General features: G+C 44.3%; 1 protein-coding gene across 2 annotated transcripts; it reads right to left on the reverse strand.

Annotated features, from left to right (window-relative positions):
- Positions 1-8,518: 8,518 nt before the first annotated feature.
- VLDLR (very low density lipoprotein receptor) lies at positions 8,519-23,950 on the reverse strand. Of its 2 annotated transcripts, XM_065655782.1 has the most exons (19): positions 23,651-23,950; positions 18,898-19,017; positions 17,842-17,964; positions 16,827-16,949; positions 15,100-15,471; positions 14,871-14,993; positions 14,663-14,785; positions 14,111-14,230; positions 13,909-14,034; positions 13,338-13,509; positions 12,779-13,003; positions 12,505-12,623; positions 11,985-12,124; positions 11,728-11,869; positions 11,277-11,423; positions 10,265-10,354; positions 9,785-9,862; positions 9,505-9,674; positions 8,519-9,162 (listed from the first exon to the last, which is right to left on the reverse strand). In XM_065655782.1, the coding sequence occupies exons 1-19, from the start codon at positions 23,901-23,903 to the stop codon at positions 9,127-9,129; spliced, it is 2,802 nt and encodes a 933-aa protein (XP_065511854.1). In that variant the 5' UTR covers positions 23,904-23,950; the 3' UTR covers positions 8,519-9,126. The 2 variants fall into 2 exon arrangements, with proteins under 2 accessions (XP_065511854.1, XP_065511855.1); XM_065655783.1 differs by lacking the exon at positions 10,265-10,354.
- Positions 23,951-25,407: the final 1,457 nt, after the last annotated feature.

Raw genomic sequence — 25,407 nt, forward strand, 5'->3', positions numbered from 1 at the left:
AGAATGGCAATCCTTCTTTCCTCTCCTCCATGTACTTGAATGCACTTGCTACAACTCATAAAGTAACAGCTTATCCCCTGCAAGATGTGTCAATGTGGCACCTTCACCCACAACTTAAACTGATTTTATGCTCGAGTCTGTAAAGTACTGCTCCATTTCTAATATTCATTTCTGAAAATCTTAAATAATACATGATGTCTTTCTGCCTTCTTATTACTCATTGTTCCTTTGCTTCAACAGATAGATGAGGGATCATATGCTCCCCTCAGAACAGGGCTGGAGCCTTTACATAAGCCCCAGACTCTCTGGCAGGGGCTTATCATTTGAAGAGCACCTAAGGATGTTGCTGTAGGCGTTATGGAGGCCTCCCAGACTTTTTGTGCTTTTTTCGGTTGCCCTACCTTTTCCAACATGAGCAGTGGGGTTTTTGCATGTCTTGCTTGTGTTCTTGGATTTACCCATGCAATTGCTTCTGGTAGCTATGGATTTGAGCCAGGTTCCTTCCTGTGATCTATGGTCAACACAAGAGAGAAAATTTACTAAGGGTATGGGATGACAAAAACAAAACCAGGAGATAGCCCAGACTACCACCTCACAGTGCATTCACCACTCTGCAGTTACTGCCCATAACAGGCTCTTTGACACCGGGAAACTCAGGATTGCTCACCTCTCCGGTTACCCACCTTGTATTCCTCTGTTCTACAGCCCTTATGTCAGAGCATCAGGAGTCTTCCAAAAAAACTAAAAGCAGAAGTACAGGCAAAAGGGCAAGTACCACATGTCTAGGCATACCAGAGGCACTGGAACATTCCTTACTGCTGATTACCTTCCTCATGGCTCAGCCCTGCCTCCTGAGGCAGAGTGCAAAGCTTCACTTCCTCCCTACAGTGAGAAAAGAACAGGCTTACGGAAAAGAATGAATTGACTGACACAAGTCCTGGTTATTTCAATTCTTCACTGATCCATTGATGTGATTGTTAAGCTGTAAATGACCAGGCTGGCTGCTTGACTTTGTCTCATTTTGAAATAATTTCAAGGTAGGTTCATTTATCATTTGTCCTTACAGTACCATGTAAAAAAGCGCCACATAGTGTTAGTTAAATTAACTAACTGCTACTGAAGTGTCAGACAACGAAGAGAAGACTGAAATAAATGTCAGGTCTAATTATTAATGCTGATTTATTTCGCAGCCACTATCAGAGGCCATGCTCTGAAATGGATCCTTTTAAGTGCTGAACGCTAGATCAAAGTGTTGGTTTAGCTTCTAGTGAAAGTCAAGTGAGAGTAAACTATGTTTATACATGGTGCACTAAACAGTTTCCTGCTAGAGATTCTTGCTGGTCAACAAGGGAACTTCAGGTGGTGTCATATAACTGGGAATACCTATTGCTCACTTGTAAACTTTGAATTACGAAGATAGCTAACAAAATGTTAGTCTTCAACAGTTGGTGGCTACTTGTATCTGGCACCTACGATGGCAAAAAATGGCTTTTTTGAATGTTTTTTCTCTCAAGTGGATGCACTGTGTCAAACAGTGAAATGCAGTTCTCATGACACCATTTGAATTATGCTCTGTGTAAAGAAGCAGCTTTACAGCTTTTCTTTGTTTGCATTTACTTACATAAATTACACCAACAGTAGAGGCTACCAAAGAAGAAAAAGGCTTAGGAAAAGCTAGCTACTTCTCTATGCCTAGGTCATTTTACAATCTGTCAGCTATCCACTTCCATCCAAACAATTGTTCAAACTCTATTTCTGAGGCACGATAATTAGTATATTACAATTAAAAATCTGCCAGACTTTACCTGGTAACAGGAACTTTGTAATTTGTAGATATCACAACCAATATCTTAGAAATAAATTATATGGACAGCACCCCACCTTCCCAATTACTTTGTCCTGTTCTTCAGCCAAAAAAAGTTAGTGAGAGGGGAAGGAGTGTGTTGGATGTTGTTTAATTAAAGAATAACCAATGTTTCTTCTTGGAAAACCAGAATGACCAAGTTGCTTCTGCATCAATAATTGCATGTTTATTTTGAATTTTTATACTGAGGCTTTATTAAGTGTCATTATTTGAAAAAGGCTCATGGGGTGAACCTCTTTTACTACTAGCAGAGGGACAAGCTGAAGTTAGAAACTCACAGTTCTTAGTCACTTACACAGTGGGAATACTTTCACACCAGGAAGTAAACAAGTTTCAAGCTTCATTTAACTTGCAGACTGCCAAGAGCCTGAAGCAGAAACATACTGAAGTATAAAGTTCTTGAGGTAGGCATTTCAGCTGGAATTGGAGAAAAATGTTTTGTTATTCATCTGATTCTCCTAATCCTCTGCAGAGATTATACTTTCCAGTGACACAAGAGCAGGCAATATCAACAACAACATGGGCACCTCAGGAGGACTAATCAAATCTCTCAAGCACCAGATCTTTTAGCCATTGAGAAGCCATGCTTTTACTTTAGTCAAGTTTTCTTTACCTGGCCCATTAGAACTGCAAAATAGGATTGAAGGATCGCAAGAGAAACCCTACTGACCCAAGTGGACTACTCCCAATCAACATAGGTAACCAAGAGGTGGAGAACTGCATCATGTGGTAGGCACGAACTTAAACTTGCTGCCAATGACTGGAGTGCTCACCTGACTGGGCCTAGACCATTCTCTGCCAAAGTGGTATGAATGTTTGCTATTGCCTGCCCTCTGTTTTATCCACCACAGAAACTCTCATCTACAGGGATATTTACCTCCATTTTGAAAAAAAAAAAAAAAAAAAATTATCGTCAAAAGAGCAACATTGATCAATTGATCAGTTCCCTTTCCCCCTCAATATTCAAACAAATCACAAAATATTAGGATCCTATTCAGACTGGTGTGGATCTGGTGAGGTCTCCACCCACGGCCCCTGCCCAGAGCAGGCTCCACCATGGGCTTGGACTGGGCTGCTCGAGGCTTCACCCACCCAGGGCATGAAACCCTCCAGGCTGGAGAAGACCCAACTTCCCTAGGCCATGTCCTCACCACTTGGCTGTCCACATGGGGAAAAGGCTTCTCCAGACTGACCCTCTCATATTTCAGCTTGTGCCACTGCTTCTTGCCTTCCCACCACTCACTGCTGTAAAAAGTCTGGCTAAGCCTCCTCCATTCCCTCCTGTCGGTGCCAAGGGTGCTGCTGGGTGCCCCTAAAGCTGCTGCTTCTCCCAGCTGAACCAGCCCTGGTCCCACAGCCTCTCCTCCCAGGCCAAGGGCTCCAGCTCAGGACCATCTTGCTGGCTGTTTGCTGAACTTGGCCATTGTTTGTCAACACGTTCTCTGTTGGCAACCCAAAATCAGATGCAGTGCCCAGATGTAATCTGGTGGGCATTGAGCAGAGGGGACAGCCCCTGCCCTCCCCTGGCTCTCAGGGGCATGTCCAGCTCACACCACCATTGTGGACACCGCTGGGCCTTGTTGCTGCCTGGCCCCAGCCTGCAACCCTGCAGCGCTCTGCCTTTGCCCTTGTTGAATTTCACTGCATCCCTGTCAGCCCCTTTCTCCCACCTGTGCAAATCCTCCTCAAGACAACAGCTCTGCCTTTGAGCATATTCAGTGGTTCTGTCCCCACTACATATTTGGTGTCCTCTACAAACTCGACAACCACGTCCTCCATGTGCTTCTCAGGCTTTCTGATAAAGATGCTGGACAGAATTCACCCCATGATTGACTCTGTGGTATCTCACTTGTTACCCACCTCCAGGTACAGCACAACCTCTTTAACACAACCCTCAGACCCAAACATCCAACCAGTTTTTACCCACCTAGTTGCTCTCCTATGCAGGCTGTTAAGTTCCAATTTGGACAGAAAAATGTTGTGAAAGACAGTGTTGAAAATCTGAAGGCAAGTGGGTTGGTAGGGCATGATCAGCCATTGGTAACTTTATGCAGACTGTTTCTGATGTGCTTATGAGTGTGGAGTTCTTTCATACAATTGAACACATCCATCAAGTTTTACCACAGTGATATCAGTACCTTGGTATGGGGGGATGAGTATCTAAAGTGCAAATTAAGAACACTAAAACTTCTCTTTAACTGCTCCTCACCAGATAAGTTACTTATATTTCTAAGACCCCATGAGACACAGCCTTCTAAGCATCTTTTCAATCCAGACCTGAGAGGAATGACCAGCTTCTTCAACCGTGTACTCTGCTACTGAACTCATGAGCTAAAAGCTGCAACCACAATATATTATGCAACTACCAAAGAATAAGCTTTCTTGAATTATAAAGTCTAAGTCTAAATTTAAAAGGACAGGTGAGTTTTTAATACATTTAAGGGACAAAAATAAAAAGGCTATAAATTGTCCAAACAAAACCACCTCTTCTAACTCACACGCATCCACAAAAAGGACCTTGTAGCAGGCAACACCGCTTCTAGATTGTTATGGCATTCACTGTATTCAATGATCAGCCTTTCCAAGACACCTTTCAGTAATAAATACTTTCCACTGGAGGGAAACAATTGTTCTGAATGTTAGGTTAATCCTCTCAAGTTGCTATCCAACTATTTGATCTTTAAATCTATGCACTGACAGTATAATGAAACTTCAATTTCTAGGTATTTTGAAGTTTGACTCCAAGAAAGCATGTCTAGGGAAGGTGGGGCAAAAGTACCTGAAAAATTTGTTTTTCTACAGAGGACATCTCCACAGCAAAAATAATACCTCTACTTCATATTTGGTTTTACTAGACATTTGTCTTGATTTAGTGCTTAGTGTTTCCTATATTTAAGCAATTCATTAAGGACAAAAGAGTGTCTTAGTTTAAGTCAGCCTTCAGTTGTCTATTCAGATTGTGGTGCTTGTTTTTCCCCCCCATATATGGTATGAAACATTTCCCATTGCTTGACAGAAGTGTGTAAGTGTCCTGACCAGGGCTGTGCAAGGAAGAATTAAGACCATGATCCTTTCTTTCCACAGGCAGTCTATTTAAGATGTTCAGCAGCCTGTGATTTCACAGCATCTCTCACTTCCCTGCTCTTAAGACTTCTTCATTTGATATGAGCAAACTGTGAAACTTTTTCAGGAAGAAAAAAAAGGGAAGACTAGCAAGCCAGGAGTGTAGCAGGTTGGCTTCTGCACTTCAACAGAGCAGATCTCTTCAGGCACCTTCCTCCAATACATGACAATAACCACCACTGTTGTGAGCCAAGTCAAAGGAAGAACAGGAACATGTTTCTTCACAGATGTGCTGTGGCATATATACAGAAAGTAGTGGCAGGCCTTCACTTGCATGTGAGGCTATGGAATGAAGAGCGCTTCTGTAGCTGTAAGTTTTTTCCTTTATATTAGGTTTCCCATCCTAGGACTTTAGCCAGTCCTTGTCTCTGTCCCTTTTCCCTAATCTAGCAAGTTTCAGCACTTACATTAAAAAAAAGATAGAAAAATGGATCTTCACTGCTTTAGCAAATATCTTATTAAAAAAAAAAAAAGAAGAAAATTAGGTTGGGAAAAGGCACACTGCAACTATCTGTAGAGGAATGATGTGCAGAAGGGAAAGAAGTGAATCACACAAGCAATTTCAATTCCCTTTATGTTAATTTTCATGGTTTTGCTGGCATTGTAGATATTTTGCATTATTGCTCAAAGGTAGATCAAATAGGAGGCAAAAAAGAGTGTGAGAGCAGAGACAGTATTAAGAAAAATTTGAATATTCATAACAGAGAGAAAAAGACAGTTTCAAAACTACCTTTGCTTTCACAGTGGCTAGCAGACACTGAAGAGAAACATGCAGTATTTAGAATGAGGAGGGCTCTGCATTCAGCTGGGAAACAAATTCTGTCATTACCTTGAATACTACTTCAATAACCAACTAAAGCCATATTTATCTATTAACAATTCTTCAAGTTGTAGAGGAATAACAAGCCAACTTAACAGTGAAACCTGGCCAAACAGGTTATAAGTGTCACATTGCACTGGGAACCCCTAAGGCTGCAGCAGAGGAGCCAAGACAAGGGTGATCTCCGAGAATTCACTTAGTGGCCACCAGCAGAACCACAGGCAGCTGCTGCTGCAGCAGTGCTCAGCACAGCTGTACCACCTTCATCAGATGCCAGGAGTCACATGGCAGAGCAATAAACAGAGTCAAACACTTGCAGATGGCAGGGGAAAAACTTGTTCAAAGATAGTAAGGCATTTGTCTATGCAAGTTGGATCTGCTTTTACAGAAGGAATCCCTGACTACTCTCCAAGCCTGCTGTGGAAGTAAACAACAATTTCATAACATAAAAATGAAGAGAGGCAGAGTAGAGTAAGCCTAGCGAGATTAAGGACCAACCAACATCTGCAGCTAAGTGTAGGCCATTTTATATCATCTCCTGCTACTGCCTGATATTCCCCACTCTTCCTCCCTCTTGCTATTTGAAGGCATAGAAGTTTTATCCTGTAAGGTGTTAAGTCTCCTATAGACTGCAGAAACTAATTTTGTGTGCCAAGGTACTATTCTGACAAATTTGTTCAACACAGACTGAAGTCAGAAAACAACTTCCCAGAGCCCATAGTTTCTGTGAGAACTAAGTCAGGTTCTTCAACTGCATGTTAGCCTCAGAAAGAAGTGTCTTTATTGGTCTACTCCGTATGCCATTTAGTTTGGTACTGGTGACAGCAATGAACTTTAGCAAAAAAGTAGAGCAATTCACCTTCTGTATGCAGACTAAAAAGGCAGACCATTTTGCCTATATTTAGCTGTCATGCAAGCTGGCTCTCTCAGCTGACTGAGAATTACATTTTAGATTTTGTCACATTTCAACACAAATACTCCATAGTATCCCGAGTTAGACATCTAACTGAAAAAGTTGAATTCCATCCAATAATTAATAATCCTTACAGATTATGGGGATATAAAAGTCACTTTATCCCAGAAAGTACTCAGCAAAATATACATAGTACTTTTGGCTAGAAGCTTTAGAGGTCTCCTTACATCCTTATCTTTACAAGACATTTTAGACCACAAGCATTCCATACACTGAAAATGTCTACAGTCAGAAAAGAGTTGCCAGGGATAGCTGGCTAGAAGCATCAACTCCCCAGGGAGTAGTAAGTTTGCTAGAAACAACTTATTTTTAAATCTGCAGAAGCTGGCAGCTGTCCTCATCTGTCAAGAAAGGAGTCCACAATACACAGAAGACCATTAGGAGAGCAGACCCCAGCTGTAACTGCAATGAGAACAGGCATTAGAACCAAGCCCAAGAACTGATCCAGGTTCTGACTCGATTTTTATTGTTACTATTTTAGAGACATGATTGATTATGATTTAACAAGTTATCACTGAAGCACAGCCAGGAGATTTTCACTTCTTCCAAACTATGTCTTAGCCTTGAACCTGCATCCAATCAGAAGTAACTTCTTCATCTTGATGGGAGAAGGGATTAGCACTTCCTGCTAGAGTAGTTATGGGATGGCAATTAAAGGCCAAGATCTGCAGTGTCATGGAAGAAACCATTACTTATCCCAGAAAAATAATTTGACATTAAGGAAACTACTAATGGCTAGCAAAGCTAGCTTTTACTCAGCTGGAGATTACCAAGTAGTTACGCCACAAAGATCAAAAGCTCCCACTTTCTTTACTCCAAACTTTATCACAGAGCAAAATGCCTGAAGACCACAGAACCTGCAAATTAATTCAGTCTTAATCCTTCCCTATTGCATGACTGAACTACACACATACAGAGAGTAAGGAACATACTCAGTGCTACTAAAATTAGCACTCAAGTAGTATGGAACTAAATAGTTGTCATCAAGATGAATGACCTTCCCATACCCAGAACAATTGTACAATTTGTTTTTCACTCCTATGGTGACCCAAGAGAAAGGCTCCAGTACTTCATGTGACCAGTATCTTAGAGCCATTACAATGAATTGAGTTCTCACAGGGAAGGAGGCACTAGCTTATTGATGCTCACCACAGGGGACTTGTCATTACACACCTAGCAACAGGGGCTTCCCAGCACCAAGACTCCACGAGCAGGCTGCCACTATTAGCTGCCAAGCCACAGCTCTGCTACTCCTTTGTACAGGGGTAGCAGCTACCAAGATCCAACCTGCACTGGCTTTGCCATGAGAAACAACAACTAAGAGCTTTACACCATTAAGCTTGTGCATAAGATCCTTTGCAAGGACCTTACCTGGCAGACAATGCTTTGACCTGTCTCGACATAGTCTCTCTGTCAATGCTACTTCTTAAGAGCCTGCAGTAGTATTTGGGTATTTTTAGCTACTGTCAATCCTAACTTAGGAGTCCAGCTGGACTCCTGTGAAAGGAGACCCACTCAGTCCAATACTCTGCAGAGAGTATTAGTCTCAAGTACAAACCTCAGTCACCTGGCAGGTTAGTACTGTCTTAGCAGTCTGTACACTGCTGAAATAACTTAAGAAATACTTCATGTTCTGGCTGGCAGCAGCAGTGTGGCCAACTAAAACTTTCAATTTAGGAGATACTCTATTTTACTTCAGTGCTAACATAATAATGGAGACCACCACTTTAACTGCTTAATTTTATTTTATTTTATTTTTCCCCTTCTCCACATTTAAGATTTACAGTGGTTTCTGAAAGAGCACTCATGCCTGTATACCTCTAAGAGGTAACAGACAAGATTGTTTCAATCACACATACAAAATGACTTATGTTTACAAATTTTTGGCAATCATAGTAACCCGTTTTTTCCTATTGCCATTGCCCAAATAACTGAAAAAGACAGTGTACAATAATTTACATTGAAATACTTCAAAGTGCTTGATAGTGATTTTCTAAGAATAATATTTACAAGTGGCCTATACACATATGTACAGGTATTACAAGTTGTGGCTGGAATATGGCTTTCTATGGAAAGTGCTTTATATTTGGTCAGTGGTGTTACTGACTGACCAATCCAAGGGTTACTGACAAAACAGTAACCACTAAAAGCTGAATTGTTGTGGACAGGTATTTACAGAGTTGTTTGTTAAGCTGTATAAAATAGCTATTTACATAAGTGTTCCATACATACAGAAAGTATCTTCTTTCTTCCAAGAATGGAGGAAGTCTTTCAGCCACAAACCTGGTTACTATCCCCAAAGAGTGTAAAACACAAGTATACCGGAAGTGATTGCTGATCCAGTGCTCACACCATATCATCATCTGTGCTCACAACAGATATCTGTAAAAATAAGTACAAGTTATCTACAATTGTACTAATGAGATGCAAAACAATGCATATCCTCACTACACGGTAGTTTGAAATGGGCTAGTTCTGAAGGCTAGTGACCACATTAAGCACTGATTACTCCATCCCAGGTATAGGGCAGTAGTTGCCTACTGCAGCTTTAACCTTGACTAAAAAGACAAGTTATCAGTTGGTTCGGCCCAGTGGTCTGGCTGCATCCAGCAGCTTTCAAGAGCAGAGACCTCTCTTAAACTTAAGTCAGATATAATTTGGCAGTTTTTATGTCTACTCTGAGGAATAAGCTGGAGCCTCAGATATGTTAATAGGTTTACTTACTGCAGGGTAGGTATGTCCTACTGAACCGCTGTGTCTTCCAATATCAATTGTGAGGTCCTCTTCTGTAGTTTTCAGGTAGACAGGATTATCAAAATTCATGCTTTTCATGTTTTTGTGCTGCCAGTTACGCCACATGAAGTAGCCAGCCACTGCAGCCATCACCAGCAATACTTTAGGGAAAGAAACAAAGTGTAAGTATGGAGAAGGATCAAGCCAAGCTCCTGACTAGGAGTGGTTTGTCCCACAAGGGGTCCCAAAGGCTGGTGAACGTTGTACTCACAGACAGGAAGAACAGTCCAAGCTGCTGATGTTCCTCCAGTTGCAGCTACTTCAGGTGTTGTACCGCTGACGTTGACTCCTGCACAGGAATTTCAAGTAGTAAGCTTGCTTACTGACAGGCTGGCAGACTTTCAGATGCAAGCACTTCCGAAGCCCACACACAGATATCATATATTAGCTTCTCAGTAACACACTGCAAGAACAGCCTAACAGGCTTCATCCTATATTAGTAGAAAGCTTTTTTTTTAATTGCTGGATTTCTCTGAACACTCCAGGGATTTCACAGAACCTGTATGTTTCACAGTGCCATGAGTGAACTGATTCTGTTCATCACATGCTTCAGCTGTTGTACTTTTACTACAGACATGATTTGGCCTGTGTTCTCCACTTGCATGCAAAGGAGAAAACTTCAGGTAGGCTAGTGGGTCAGTTTGTGTTTAATTCTTTAATGTTTAGCAGTCTGAGTTATTGGGACCAGTACCTCCAGGAACTAGTCCAACAGTTGGAGATTTTTCTGTTGTGCTGGTATCTTTAGCCTCAGTGTAAGCCACAGTTGTTCCAGTACCTGAAACTAATTATAGATCAAGAACCCAGTTAATCCTGAAGTTCTGCAATGGCTTAGCTATAAGAGCCATGGTAGTGAATGTTTAGCAGATGGTGGAATGATCATGCAGCTTGTTAGCTTTATTTGAAACACTGACGTTAGTTATTTCACTAGCACATCCTCAGCTGAGGGTTTTTGACCAAAATAATTCCAAGAACAAGGCTGGACAGTTAATCAGGCATCAATTACAGGTATTTAGAGTCATGACAACAGTAAGCCACTTCATCCCTCACTTTGGGTTTTCTGAATGAGATTTTAGTTGAGTAAGTTTATTGGTTAGGTACTGTCTTTCTATAGCAACCCTCTAGAGCAGCCAACAGAGGACAGCATCCTTGCATTCAGTGCTCTGTGATAGTCAGAATCAATGTGCAATAGATCAAGTGGCACCTTGGAGTTTCTAGTTCCACTCCACCAGATGAACAAGTCTGCCATATAGTCAGTGCTCAGGGCAGAAGCAGCAGCATGTTTGTCTGGACCACAAAAGGAGGTTCAAACAAACTTCCTCGGACAGCAAGATTAGCCTACTAGCTTTTTAAACACTTTTTATACGCTGTAGAGCCATATTAGCTTATACCCCTTGTTTTACACAAGAAGGGCTCAGTATGTTTTGTGCACATGCTTGCTGTCTGCAGAAAGCCATGGAGGTAGAGTCCTGCTGCAAATGACAATGATGCAGAAGCCAGGCGTGGACTTTGAACAGCACCTGCAGACTTTGAGGGCCAGTTTAATGCATGCTAGAAGACCACCCTCTCCAAGATTAGTCACATCAGATTAACTTATGCAAAGCTGTCAGCCTATACTGCCATGTTCACCTCCAACAGGTTCCACACACTCACTCCTTCTGCATCCCCACCCATCCTGAAAAATATTCCAGTAAATGTTACCATACCTGCACATCTCAGACCATTCTCTTGCAATAAGTATCCAGCAGGACATGCACAGGTGTACTTTGGAGAGTGTTCATTTATCTGAGGAGCAGGCAGGCACAGGTAGCTACAGCCTCCATTTGCCATGTTTTCTTCACACCAGTTCCTGCCTGTTGGTACAGCAAGTGACAGGAGTGAGCCTTTATACCCCAGGTGTACAGCATCATTGTTTGCTCAATAATTGTTCTAGTAGAGTTACCTGTCTCTATATATATTTGTGCCTGCTTTTCCTAAGAGAGCAATTGCAACTAGACTTTCTCTCAACCCCAGTGGCAGTGCTTTTGTTAAAAGCTCCAATCACGCTAAGTAGAAGCAAAGTAGACCCTATACAGGGGAGTGGTGTCATTTGCCACCACACAAACAGGGTAGGCTTCTTAAATATACACTGACATAACTATAAAATATATTAGTTACCTGAAGGCTGAACAAGTTCATGATACACAATGATGTCCTGTGCATCATTGAGGTTGTTCACTAGGGTAACCACTTCAGTTCCAGTGAATTTGTTGGCACCATAGACTGCCTCATTCTCTCCATCAATCCAGTACACACGGTCCTAGAAGACAGTAATTGCATGCCATTATCTCTGTGCTACTATGAGGACCATAATTACCAGCCATATACTAGCAAGAAGAGGATCTCTGACAATTACTACAGAAAGTCATTCTTACCTCAAATATTGTTAGAGCAAGAGGATGAGGAAGGAACATATGAGACTTCAGCACTATTCTACGGTCCTGGCCATTCAAGTCCACGCTTGACAGCATATGTAGTTTAGAATCAAGCCAGTACAGACGGCTTTTTACAAGATCTAGGAGAAAAAAAAAAAGGCAAATGTTTACTATCTAAATGGAGAAAACCTCAAAAGCCTCCTGCAAAAGTTGAAACACCCACAGGTTCAAGAATAGTTGCAGTGTTGCCCTAGTGTCTTACCACACCGGGATGCAGAAGGCTGCTGCAGTGCTGCCTAAGTGGTCTGTGCCTCAACCGTAATATAGAGCAGTGCAAGAAAAGTTACCATTTCAGTATCTGAGAAGTGCTGTCTGTGCCTGATGCAGTGTCTCCAGGCATACAGGAACTTCTCATTCTCAGAAGCTGAAAATACTCCTCCAAAGGATGACCTTGGCTTCTGTAGCAAACAAATTGCTAAAGCTCCAGAATACCTCTGGCACAGAGACAAGTTCAACATACCTAGAGCAATTCCATTAGGCCATTGGATTTCTGTTGTCACAAGCTGCTGTCTGTCAAATCCATTCATTCCTGCTTTTTCAATTTTTGCTGGCTCACCCCAGTCTGACCAGTACATAAAGCTGTGAAGCAGAATTTATGTTGTATGATGCACTATAGTACTGTGTAGTATCACTCTTAATTATGACCAATAACTAACAAAGGCTACCTAAGTCAGTTATCAGGACATGGAGTAGCTGGTAGGTCCACTCTTAAGAGAACCAGGAGAAATACTCACCCGGAGAGAGGATCTACAGCAATAGAAGCTGGCTCTCTCAGCTCAGAGGAAAACAAAACCTTTCTTTTTGTGCCATCTAGGCTAGCCACTGAAATGGTCTTTGCAGTTGAGTCAGACCAGTAGATGTTCTTATAAACCCAGTCAACAGCAATTCCTGCTGGGCTGTGTATGTTGTCCAGGATTCTGATGTGTGTTCCAACTTTGTCACGGGTATCAACAGAGGCACTGGAAGACAAGAATTACTTGTGTTGAACTCCTTCCTCCACAGATACTACCACTTGGCACACCCCAGCAAATATTGCACACAGATCTCAGGCAGACAATGTAGAAGATGCACTTGTAACTTTCCACAGAGTCCTTTTGTACAGTTGTAGCACCACTTACACTAGGAAGTGCAATAGGATATACATTGCCAGTTGCAGGAACTTGCATCTACTGTACTTTGTCTTTAGGACATCAGGAATCTAGTTCTCATCACCAGAGCCTAGAGAAGTATCTTGGGTGAAGTGTGGGTTGCTTTAGGGGAGCACAGTAGGGTTCAGAAGCCAAGCCCATTTACCTGAAGATTGCTTTTTGGCTGAAGTCAGCCCAGTAAAGCTTTTGCTCAGCAATATCAGCATCTAGAGCTACAGTGTTTCTTAGCTGCTCTACTAGCTGAATGTATTCTCTCCTCTCCAGCCCAATCTTCCTGATATCCCGGCGGTTGGTGAAAATTAGACATGGTTCTTTCCCTGTGAAAAGAGTGTAAGTGTTATCTGCACTTGTAGACATGCAGTCACATACTGTTCTTCTGTGACAAATTTTAAGAGTCATCATATTTAGTATTTGCCATGCCACACTTGCTAGTGGATGCTGACAGAGGTTTTGGCTGTACCACACCTCATCCTTTTCTCCCTCCACAACATGATGGGGGAGGGTCCTCCTGCCCAGGGTGCAGACACAAGTAGTTTTTCAGGCAGCTTTAAGTACTGTATCATGGCATCATTCAAGGTGCTGGGAGTGTTCAGGTCTGTACAAATTATATTGATAACTGCACAAGAACTACAGTCAAAACCACAGTAGCAGGAACAGTACATCGCTTGCTACTCCATTTTAAAGTGGGGATATAAAAGCCTTATGCCAATACTCACCCACTGCCTTGCACACTCCAGTAGCAAGATCCATCTGATAGCCACGGCTACACTCACATTTGTAGCCCCCTTTCAGGTTGATACAGATTTGACTACAGATACCAGGGTTCTGGCATTCATCAATATCTGCAAAGACAACAATTTAATTTGTTCTCATCTCCATAACATCAGTAGGGTCTATGTTAACCTACTTGATACTTGCCTCCACAGGTTCTCCGGTCTATAAGCTCAAACCCAGCTGGACAGTCACATTCATAGCCAATAACGAGATCTCTGCAGATATGAGAGCATCCACCATTGTTCACCAGACATTCATTTATGTCTAGAAGAGAAGAATTGGCCACTTCTGAGACAGCATACATATTTAGTCTTGAAGTCTTAGTCATGGGGTGCTTTATCACATACCCATCCATTTTCTAGTGATGCCTGCCACACATGCCACTCTGGCACTTGAAGATCCTCACCCAAATCATATGTGCTCAGCTATCAGCATGTCACTTGTGTTACAAGTTGGCAACAGACAAATATTGAAGCTCCTGGAAGTTTCAGAGTTTCTAATGCTTTCAAGAGCCTTCTGTCATCCCAATAGCCAGTTTGGCTAGGATAAAACTAGTCTATTGACTAGGTTACTCTTGGTCATTTGCTTGCAACCAAAGAAGTGCAGCTGGGCATTCCAGACAGACATCTGACAGCTTAGAGGCTGTCTCCGAGCATGTCTAGTGGTCAGCATTGTGTAATGAATTTGTTCACTTACTACACTCCTTGAGGGGCTCATCACTCCAGTCCTTGCAGTCTCTCTGCTGGTTACACACTTTACTGACATCTATGCATTCTCCACTTCTGCACTTGAATTTTCCAGGTCCAGAGCACTGAATAACTGAGATAATGAAGACTGTGAGGGCAACTACCAGCTGAAACAGATAGTCTGCAAAGACTTTATTCTTGCTTAGTTCCACACTTACCATTGTTACAACTTGCTTCATCAGTGCCGTCCAGACAGTCTCTCACGCCATTGCACTGCCTACTCCCATGGATGCAGTTCCCATCTTCACATCTGAACTGGTCTGGTCTGCAGGTCCGAGAAGCTGAGGACACAGCCATTACAGACTTAAACTCCTGACATCTGCTGAAGGAAAGAAAATAAAACAGGAGCCAAACAACATCTCCTAGAGAAGGACCAAGTTAACTTACGGCAGTTGATTTCATCACTTCCATCCTTGCAGTCAGGGTCTCCATCACAGCGCCACTTTTTGTGAACACATTCACCTGAGCCGCATTGCACCTCACTGTCAGAGCACTTCACAGGAGGTACAGGCTGGCGGCCACATTGCTCTAGAGATTCATCTGACTGGTCAGAGCAGTCAGCATCATCATCACACACCCAGCTGATGGGGATGCAAGCGGAGCTCTTGCATTGGAACTCATGAACTCCACAGGTAGGAGGTGCACACTCCAGCTCATCACTGCCATCGCTGCAGTCATCTTGACCATTGCAGACAAAGCTCTTGGAAATACATTGCCCACTGCTGCATGTGAACTCTGCTGGACTACAAGTCACATTGCCTGGAGTAAGAGAGATAATCAGATTATCATAAGAAGGCAGACTTTTGAATGAAAGTGTTTTGTTTTGCAGGTTATTCACCAGCTGTTAGCTGACAGAAAAATCAGCATCCTCTATAAGACTCTAGGACAACCTAACTGACCACCTACAGGACACTTGGGCCCCACAGAAACTGTCCTCCTTGCCTTTGGATATGAGTCAGAGGCATCAGTTTTGAGCTACTGAGTGAAAATAACCTTCTTCAGAAGCAGCTAGGCTGTTCTGCTTCAGAGTGCGAGCCTTTCAGGAAACAGGCTCAAACCCTGTGGACCAGAGACAGAAGGTAAGAGAATTGCTAACTCTAGAGTACAGACTAAGATTAAGGTAGGCAGATGGTCAGCATGCACTGTAGTTTGAAATTGAAGTGTTTTGTGGTTGTCCTGAGGACAGCAGTGGCCTGTTTGTCTGGACCACTGGAGATTATAGATCAAGACCTTGCACCAGTTGATCCTGTGGTATTAAACACACCCACACAACTTATGCCAGTACAAATAACACTGGTTTAGTAGCAGTTTAGCTAGCAGCTCAGTATGCCTAGGCTTATAGTTTTATCAGCTTCATTAGAAATGCTGTCTTCAGATTTACTTGTCAGATTAAGGCATCTCCTTGCTGATTAAGGCAGCAACTCCATAGACATATCAGAAGTCTCAAGATCTATATCTCATTAGCCCATCCAGGTAAGATGGCTCTGGCAGAAGCCAGCTCTGTGGCTTTGGTTACAGCAAATTTGTCTCAGGACACCTCAGATAACTCATACGTATGCAAGTTCACTAGAATAAACCAAGAATGCTGCACTTTAATGCTGGCGGTGGCAGCTTCAATTGTGTACCAGCCTGAAGCTGCCCCCCAACACCTGCAACATAGCTTCTCTAGACTGCACTTTCAAACAAGTGCACAGAATACTCCAGGACAGGGCTATAAAGCCGATCGGCCCTTGGCTACAAATCACTACTACATTTTTAGAAGACCATTTGTTAATGTAAGCAGCAACTAGAGTAACCTGTTTAGAAACTCTGCAGTGAACAAGTTCTGATGGCTTGCCTGACATGTGACTAAGCCTATGGCTACTGCCAAAATTAGCCAGCGACCAAAGAAAAATGTTGCGTAGCTTATATTGCTGTAGTTCTTAACCTAGCAGGATAGAAGAGTATTAGAACAAGTCCACTTTGTTAAGCAGGCTGCAATACAAGACGAATGTAGGTTTAAGGAGATATTGAAACTATAAGAAATTTGTCTTTCCAGGTATACTGCCCAGCTAGCTTCTTTCCAGACAGATCAATTTCAAATAGAGTTATGCAGCCACCGTTTCTTCCCTTACCACAATTCTCTTCATCTTCTCCACTGTCACAGTCTTTTTCACCATCACATTTCCAGGACACTGGGATACACTGGGTTGACTGAGGACCACAGCTGATTTCATTTACCCGGCACGTTCTCATATCTATTGAAAAAAGTTTAAGTTCAATTTAAGAGTTCTGAAATTTAAGAGCTACTGATCTTGGGTTTTAGCAGTTGTCCTGAAAGTTGAGACTGAAAGGCTTCAGCTCTGAACAAAGTTGCAGTTATTTAGATGGCAGCATCCATCTAAGTTGATGGCTCCATCATGGAAGATGTTACACCACTTTATAGTGTTCAGTAAAAGAGATGCTTCCAGCTCCTAATAGATTAGTATTTTAAGAGTATCTTTGTAATGGTAGTTTTGTGATTGCACACCAGTTACACTGTAGAAGCTTGAACTATAAAACGTAGTAGGCAGGAGTAATGCCAAAATGCAGTAGGACTTGGGGCTGAAGTATTCCTCAGTGCGAATCCTATTGATACAGAAAAATGAAGCTTCATGGATCTATATTCCTTGATCAATCACCACACTTAAGACTGGGGTTGCTAACTGCAAGACCTCACAGTGAAGCCTCTGCATTTCTGCTTCCCACCCCCCAACATGTAGTCAGTCACTCAGTCCCTACACTAGCACTGGTTATCTTGCAAAGCAATTGTCTTGGAGGACAGAGGTCATTTGGTGACTAAGCCACAGTAATGGTCAGGTCTGCCATATTGTGCTTGCTGCTTCTCTCTGCCAGTAAAACCTTGTAATTGCTGTCTGATACCAGGTACGAGTGTAGATTTCCCACTCAATTCTGCATCTTTTAAAATAGCAAAGTCTTATCAAGACCCCGATGTGGCCAAAGCCAAGCTAGCACTTAGGAAGGTGCTCTCCAAGACAAGAAGTTCATCCTTCCTTTAGGAGGAAAGGTGGGCTGCAAGCAGGCAAGAAGTCGAAGTCGAAGTGTTACTCCCTGCAGGCTTGCCTGCACCAACAAGCCAGGCTCACTTACGGCACAGTTCAGCACTCTCGTCAGACCCATCCTCGCAGTCTGGATCCCCATCACACTGCCATCTGTTCGGCACACACTGACCGCTGATGCACACAAAATCAGATTCAGCACACGTCTTCTTCACTGCAAGGGAGGAAGACAGCCACTTGTTTAGACACCAGAGCTTGGCTTGTTTGTTGCAGCTAGAGAAAAGCTGCCTTGTCCTAGGAAAGTGATGCAATATCCTTAGTTCTTGGATGTCTGGTGGTGTCCTCCACCAGTCTAATGACAGCAATAAGACTTCCTATAGAGTTATACTACACACAGAGAAACACTTACCTTCTTGCAAGCAGGCACTGAAAGACTGCTATTGTTAAGCGAGACTTCGTTGCTAGAATAGCTGCTGTTTTGAACACAGTCAAGTTAAAGTAAGGTCTATTGACATTAATATTTTGAATTCTGAGTTTATTATCAAGGCATTAGAGAAGTATGGTACTATGTAACCCTAAGGTAACAGTTTAGGTCTGCTTGAGCACAACCACACAAGTATTGTATATTGAGTCCATTCTGCCTCATCTCTAAGTACACCTAGTCATCCATCTTGGCCTCTATGCCTGCTTAAAGCAAGAGCTGGCAGCCAAAGCTAGACTTAGTGTTTATAGGAGACTCAGCAGATTCACTTTCACACATAAAACAAGGCATTTAACCTTGGAATAGCCAATAGCTAAGGGCTAATAGCTACAGCTTCTACGATGTCTTCAAGCAACAACCAAGAACAGGCCTGCATATTGTTCTTGACAGTCACCATTCTCATAAATAAAGTTTTGGTCACAAACTTTTCTCTCAGTCACCAATTCCAGGAGACTTTCATAGCACTCAGGAAAGTACAACTGCCTCAGATGGACACAAAGCATCAAGATAGTCCCCAGGCTGTTCTAGGAAATTTGTCCTCTACTCTGTATTCTGACTGTTGGGAGTGCTGGATGGGATAAGCATCTCTCCAGCTACCCACTGCTAAGCCCCCAGTGCCAACTAGCAAGTACTAGTACAGAGGTATTATTTATTTTTATTACTTACCACAGGCACTCTCATCACTGCCATCTGAACAGTCTTCATCACCATCACATTTCCAGAGCAAAGGAATACATCGTCCATTACTACACGGGAACTGGGATTCCTCACATTTTGTTCTTGCACCTTCAATGAAAAAAGGAACCTAAGCTCCAATACTGTTTAGCAATACTTTCTTGCTTTCCCCCACTGCTGATCAAGATGTTACCCAGTTTAATAAACAGCATAACATAAGCATAGAACCAGATCCAAGTTCTGAATCTTTGTAGTCACCTAATTCAATCATGAAAGCAAAGCGAGCAGCTTTCCTTCACAGTACAAGTGCAGAGCTTAAGCACACTGACAGTCCACTTGCCAGACAACAGTAAACCAGCCTCTGTTCTTACTGCGTCTTCCTTTTCAAGGCAGAGGGATGTATGCACACAATGACTTCTGTTGTCTAGCACTGCATTCTCAAATGCTTCAAACTTCAAGCAACCTAGGTTTAAACTTGACTAATGTCAAGCTGGATTAGCATTTCAGTACTCAGCTGCTAACACATCACAGCAGAATCCTCAAGATGTCTGTAAAGATAGCCTAGATATCTGCTCTGTAGCTGAACAACAATTTTCTATGTTTAAGTTACTCCCCAAACAAGGGCACCCCGAGACATTCCTCAATATACACCAGAAATATGATTACTTATCTGGAGCTTGCTTATTAAAGTTGGATCAAGTGTGATGCTAGGAGAGCAAAATACTTTATCACTTCCTTCTGGAATTGTTTGTTGTCTCCCAAGTGATAATGGTCTTGATTTGTTAGCATACTTCAGTAAGTTACTTCTTTCTGCGTGGTGCTTTGAGTTAGAGTACATTTTCTAGAACATCTTCAGCTCTAAAACTGTATGACCCTGTCCCTCAAGGGAACCTACTTTGTCTTGAAGCCATGTTACAACTGTCACTAAAAGCAGCAGCCTGCTTCTTAGAATCATAGAATTTGGGTTGGAAGAGATCCTCAGGATAACCTAACTGGCACTAAATCATGTCCCTAAGGACCTCATCTAAATGCCTTTTAAACACCTCCAGGGATGGTGACTCAACCACTTCCCTGGGCAGCCTGTTCCAATGCCTGACAACCTTTTCCATGAAGAATTTTTTCCTAATATCCAATCTAAACCTCCCCTGGCACAACTTGAGGCCATTTCCTCTCATCCTGTCACTTGCTACTTGGGAGAAGAGACCAACACCCTCCATGCTCCAGCCTCCTTTCAGGTAGTTGTAGACAGCGATAAGGTCTCCCCTCAGCCTCCTTTTCTCCAGGCTAAACAGCCCCAGTTCCCTCAGCTGTTCCTCATAAGACTTGTGCTCCAGGCACCTCACCAGCTTCAATGCCCTTTTCAGCAGCTAAGCCAGAGCTTTTTCATGTAATGCATGCTGGCAAGTGTATAAGCTCATGCATTAGTATTGGCTGCCCTTGTCTATGGCATGATGCTCCTGCTCCTCTTTGGTTTATTACATCATTTGGTGGAAGTGCTTTGTCTTGGCATTCCAGGGCACAGAAGGCATAAAATTTCAGCAGAATGTTACTTGTTACTTTATATCTTCTGTGTATGACCTGCAAAATGCGAGACAGTTTCCAAGTGGAAAGAAGCTATTCAGCCATTTCAGATTATACTGGCTAGTCATCAGGAACCAGGCAATGGCAAATTCTGGACAGAGTATAAGCAAGGACAACACGGGCAACTTTACATGAGATACTCAAAAGGTAAATTCATGCTAGAAGTAAAGGATTTGAAACAGCAGCTTATTGAGCTCTGCTAATGTTTTAGCAGTCTCACTGGTTGACTAAAACAGTCACTTGTTAGACACAGTAGAGCCATAACAACTAGTTTCATAGGAACTGTGTTCAAAGAGTGCCAAAAAACTCAACATCAGTTCTTGTGCTCTGTATTTCCATCACTCCTTCCCTTGTCAGGATGGGAGTTGCACCAGCATGCACTTTCTAATAGCATGGTTTTTTAAAGCTACTACTCTTTGGTCAAGAGCTGTCAGACAAGTTATCTTGCCTTGTGCTAGAAGGCACACCCCGGCCAGCTTAGCTTCTGCAGCCTCTCTATCAGCTTGCTCCATGCCTGACATCACCTTGTTGTCCAGTAACCTCTAGCAGAAGTAGCCTTCTGACTGCAAACCCTGGTGACAGGTTATTCCAGTTATTACTGAGCTACCACCTAAACATATGTAACAACTCACTCCTGCTAGTTTTGAGACATTCTCATCCAAGCTTTCAGAGTGAGAACAGCCAACCTTTCCCAAAATAGCATATTGGAGATACTAGACTAAGCCTGCCACTCAGGAGATCCCAAAATAACTCCACAGTTCTTAGTTACTCTATTTCAAGCTAGAATAACCAGAAAAGGCTTGCTAAGACTGCCTAGTACATTGTGACTTACAAACATAACATCACTTCAACCAAATGCTACAGGGTAGCTGCACAGAAGGATAAATGAAACAGTAAGTGAGCTTGGAGTAACAGGTATAACTTTACAATTACAACCCTTACAACAAGCCAATCACAACAAGCCACTCCAAGAAGGTATTGCCACTTCAGCTGATACCAAGTGAAATGTCAGAGCAGCTACTTTTACTATCCCACAAACAAGCAGAGAAGTGACAGCACCTAACACCCACACAGGTGCACAAAGGTAAAGGTCATGATCTGTTGCTACCCCTGAAGATGTCTGTCAAACTCTAAAGGCCACTTGGAGTTAGGTCCAAATAAGACAAAGGTTAGTTCCAGCCAGTAACTAACTGTGGTCCCCTGTGTTACACCAAGCACAGTTCCACAATGCCAGGTAACCATTTTGCCATTGCATTACCAGTCTAATCCACTGCTATTTGAAGCAACAGAGTCATACCTCAGTTGCAGCTATTTGAAGCAGAGTCATACCTCAGTTGCAGCTTCAGTCACTAGACACTTAATGATTTACAGATCAATTAGCCACTAATTCAAATATTCTCTTCATGTGCTACTCCTACACCAGAAGCACCTTCATACCTTTTCTCCTCCTTGGGATAAGATTTAGGCAAAAGATATAGGGAACCAGTAACTTTACAGCCTGTGATTGCTAACACACATTATCTTACTGTTCCCCAGATAACTACTTACTAGAAATTGGCTCATAAGCACCACTTTGCATGGGGTTAAGGAGCAGAGTTACAATGACTACCAAAACTAAACTAGCTTTACCCATACCTTTGCTGTCACTGTTTGTCTCAGCCCCTTAAGCAAGTTGTCAGATTACTTGTCTAGGCAGCCTTAAACATGTGACACTTGTGTGCTGTCATCTGACACCAAGTCCCAGAAAAGCTTGCCACAGCGATTGGGAAACGCTGGGAGAGCTCATACAGGAACTAGCTTAGACTCCCTCCAGATCCTGGCAATTGCAGCTACTAGTAGCAGGGAGATGGTGGGGCTGTTAAACTAAGGGAAGAATCAGATTAACTTGGTGGACTAGAGTTGCCCTCCACTGCATATCTCTTATTATGATTTCTGACTACAGTGCACTAGCAGTTTCAGTGCCAGCCAGCTTGGCACTTTATACTACAGCTGTTGAATCATGTCTATTGTAGACCAGACATGAGCACTACATGACTGGGAACTGAGGAGTAACTAGGCAGACTTTTCCCCTCTTCCTCCTTGTATGAAGACTGGATGCAACAATCCCCTGGCTAGGCTCTGCCTGACAGACCCAGAGTCTGAACTACTGCATATACAGTTAGGACTACGAGGTCCCACTACCTTTAAGCATGCACTACCAACACAGCCAAGATCTGACACTGAGGCCTGCCTGCTTTAGGGCACTAGTCATGAGATAAGGAGCCGTACAACAATGCAAATATCAATTGCGGACCTCCCATCAAAAAGAGTAGCCTGGACCTGAAGGAAGAAAGGAGTCAGCAGATTAATTACAACCTCCACTCAAGAGGGATATGTTCTTAACTGGTTACCCAATTGGCTTAATGCGCAGGTCCCTCTGCCATAGGAGTAACAGCTTCTACACTGGGAGGCAACCCTGGAGCTCGCCACGAGCAGCGCTACTCGTGAGAGCCCAGCCCGCAAGACGGGATCGGGCACGGCAAGACTCAGCCTTGCCACCAGGTGGAGATCCCTTGTGGTAGTTACCACTGGCCCTGAACCAGAGCCATGCCAATGCCGCTGGATGCCACAAAGCCAAAGTTGTACAGCAGTTTGACAGCACCTTTAACGCCACAGGCTTTCCAAGGGCTCCTCTTCCTTCCACCACGACAAAGCCTCAATCATCTCCGACCCCCCATACCCCGGTGAGCACCAGGCACGCAGACCCTCCCCTGAGAACCAGGAATAGCGCAGGAAAAAAAAAAAAAATCCTCCCGCGGCAGCCGGGTCGCTCCCGGGACAGGTGGTCTCCGGGGCGGGGAGGGTCTGCCGGGCAGGGGGCTCTGCCCGGGGCACCGGCCGCCCGAGGCCCGGCGGGGAAGGCGGTGCCTCCCCCAACAAGAGGGGCGGCGGAGAAGACCGCGGAGGTAGCACCCCCCTGTACCTCCCGGGAGCTCGGGCCCGCCCCGCCGGCCCCTCTGCAGAGCCCCACTCCCCCCAGCACCACGGGCAAGCGGCCTGAGAGGCGAAAAAATAATAAATAAAAAATAAAAAAGGAAGGGGTGGTAGAAGAAATTATTGCGGGGGGTGGCGGCGAGAGCAGCCCCGCGGTGCGCGCCCCAGTCCCCCCGGGCCCCGCACTCACCGTCGGCGGCGGCGCGCAGGCAGCTGAGGGCGAGCAGCAGGCGCAGCGCCCAGCGGCACGGGACCGCCCGCCGCCCCGCACCGCTCCCGGGGCCGCGGCTGCCGGCCGCCGCCGTGGCGCTCGGGTCTCCGCGCTGCCGCTCCGACCGCATCGCCGTGCCGGAGGGACGGAAAGAGGGAGGGCGGGTGGAGAGGGTGGGCAGGCAGGCGCGGCGGTCGGAGAGGCGAGGAGGAGAGCAGGGAGACGGAGACATGCACGGGGGGGAGGGTGTCCCCGCGGCGCTCTTATACCAGCCGCCCGGCCGCCCTGCGCGGCCGCTGGTGACTCACGGCGCCGCGCCGGGCCCCGGTTGGCTCGCCAGCGCCGCCCGCCCCCGCTTCCTCCTCCGCGGCACCTGCGGCCGCCGCGGCGCGCTCGCACAGCGGCTCGGCTCGGCTCGGCGCGGCGCGGCGCGGCGCGGTGAGTGGCGCTGCGGCGGGGCGACGCGGTGCGGTGCCGCCGGCAGAGCCCACCACGCTCCCCCCTCCCGGCCTTCCTTCCGCGGGGCGGGGGCGGTGCGACCCCGCTGCCAGCCCCTGCACCCGGGGCGGCGGTGTGGGGCAGCGCCGGCGGGAGGGAGCTTTGGCGGCGGGGGGCTGAGGGGTCGCGGGGCGCGGTGCGGCCGCGGCTTTGTTTCTTCTGCTCCCCCAAAAAGCCGATGCCGCCGTCCGCGCCCCGCCGCGGGGAGGGGGCGTTGCGGGGGCCCCCCATCCTGGGCGGCACAGCGAGGCGTGCCGAAATCCGCGTTGCGGGATGGTTTTCTCCAAAGAAGCGCCTCTTTAATTTGGTGCCCCCCTACCCGCTGCCCCACGCACACATGCTTGCGTGCCTGTGGGTTTTTTCCTCCCATCGTAGCAGAACATGACTTGAAACGAAGCAGGCGCTGCTCTTGAGGAAAAAAATCACTACTTATGCATTCTCTGATCAGGGATCGTAGTTAATTAGTGATTGCACGAAATCATATGCCCAAGTCGTGTAATTACAAGCTTAACCTTTTATTTTAAGGAAAAGAATTGGTAGTTTTATTCCACATTTGTAGCGTTTCAAACATCCAATTATGTCTTAGTGAAATAAAGAAAGAAAAGAAGGGCTGGTAAAATGCAAATTTGGTTTTGTTCACAGCACTCTTAGAATCTGTGATTGAGGTTTAGTGATCCTCTGCTTTTTCATTTATTTTCGTAGACTTGCTATTTTATGATAATAATGTGTGCTGTGCTATTTTTCTTTTACTGGAGACATAATCTACAGCAAGCTGCTCCAGCCAAAAAAGATGAAAAAGCTGGTTGCTGTTTCTTTCTTTGAAAGGAAGTCTTGAATTATTAGCCTAATATTTGGAGTATTTTTCAGTAATGCAGATGATTCCTCCAATGAAGGAGATACCATTGAGGCTTCGTATTTACTAAATCTAGTAACATATTTCTTTATATGTTATTTGCAGAGTGAAGCCCTTTTTGAATCGTGTCCAGTTGTACCGTGACTCCGCTAAAGACAAATCGTACCACTGCATGAATAACTTTGGAGTGGATTATCTCTTGCAGTTCATGTAATGAACAAGTGTCCAGGTCATCCCAATGGAAAGACAGTTGATGTATCAGAGACTTGTTAGAGAAGTCAAGATTTGATTTCATGTAACTGCAGTACATCTGGGAATGATATTTCTGGTATGTGTATAAATGTGAAGAGAGCAGTTCCTACTGTTTGCCTCTCTATAGCCCCTC

Source organism: Caloenas nicobarica, chromosome Z, assembly GCF_036013445.1.
Source record: "Caloenas nicobarica isolate bCalNic1 chromosome Z, bCalNic1.hap1, whole genome shotgun sequence".
NCBI lineage: Eukaryota > Metazoa > Chordata > Aves > Columbiformes > Columbidae > Caloenas > Caloenas nicobarica.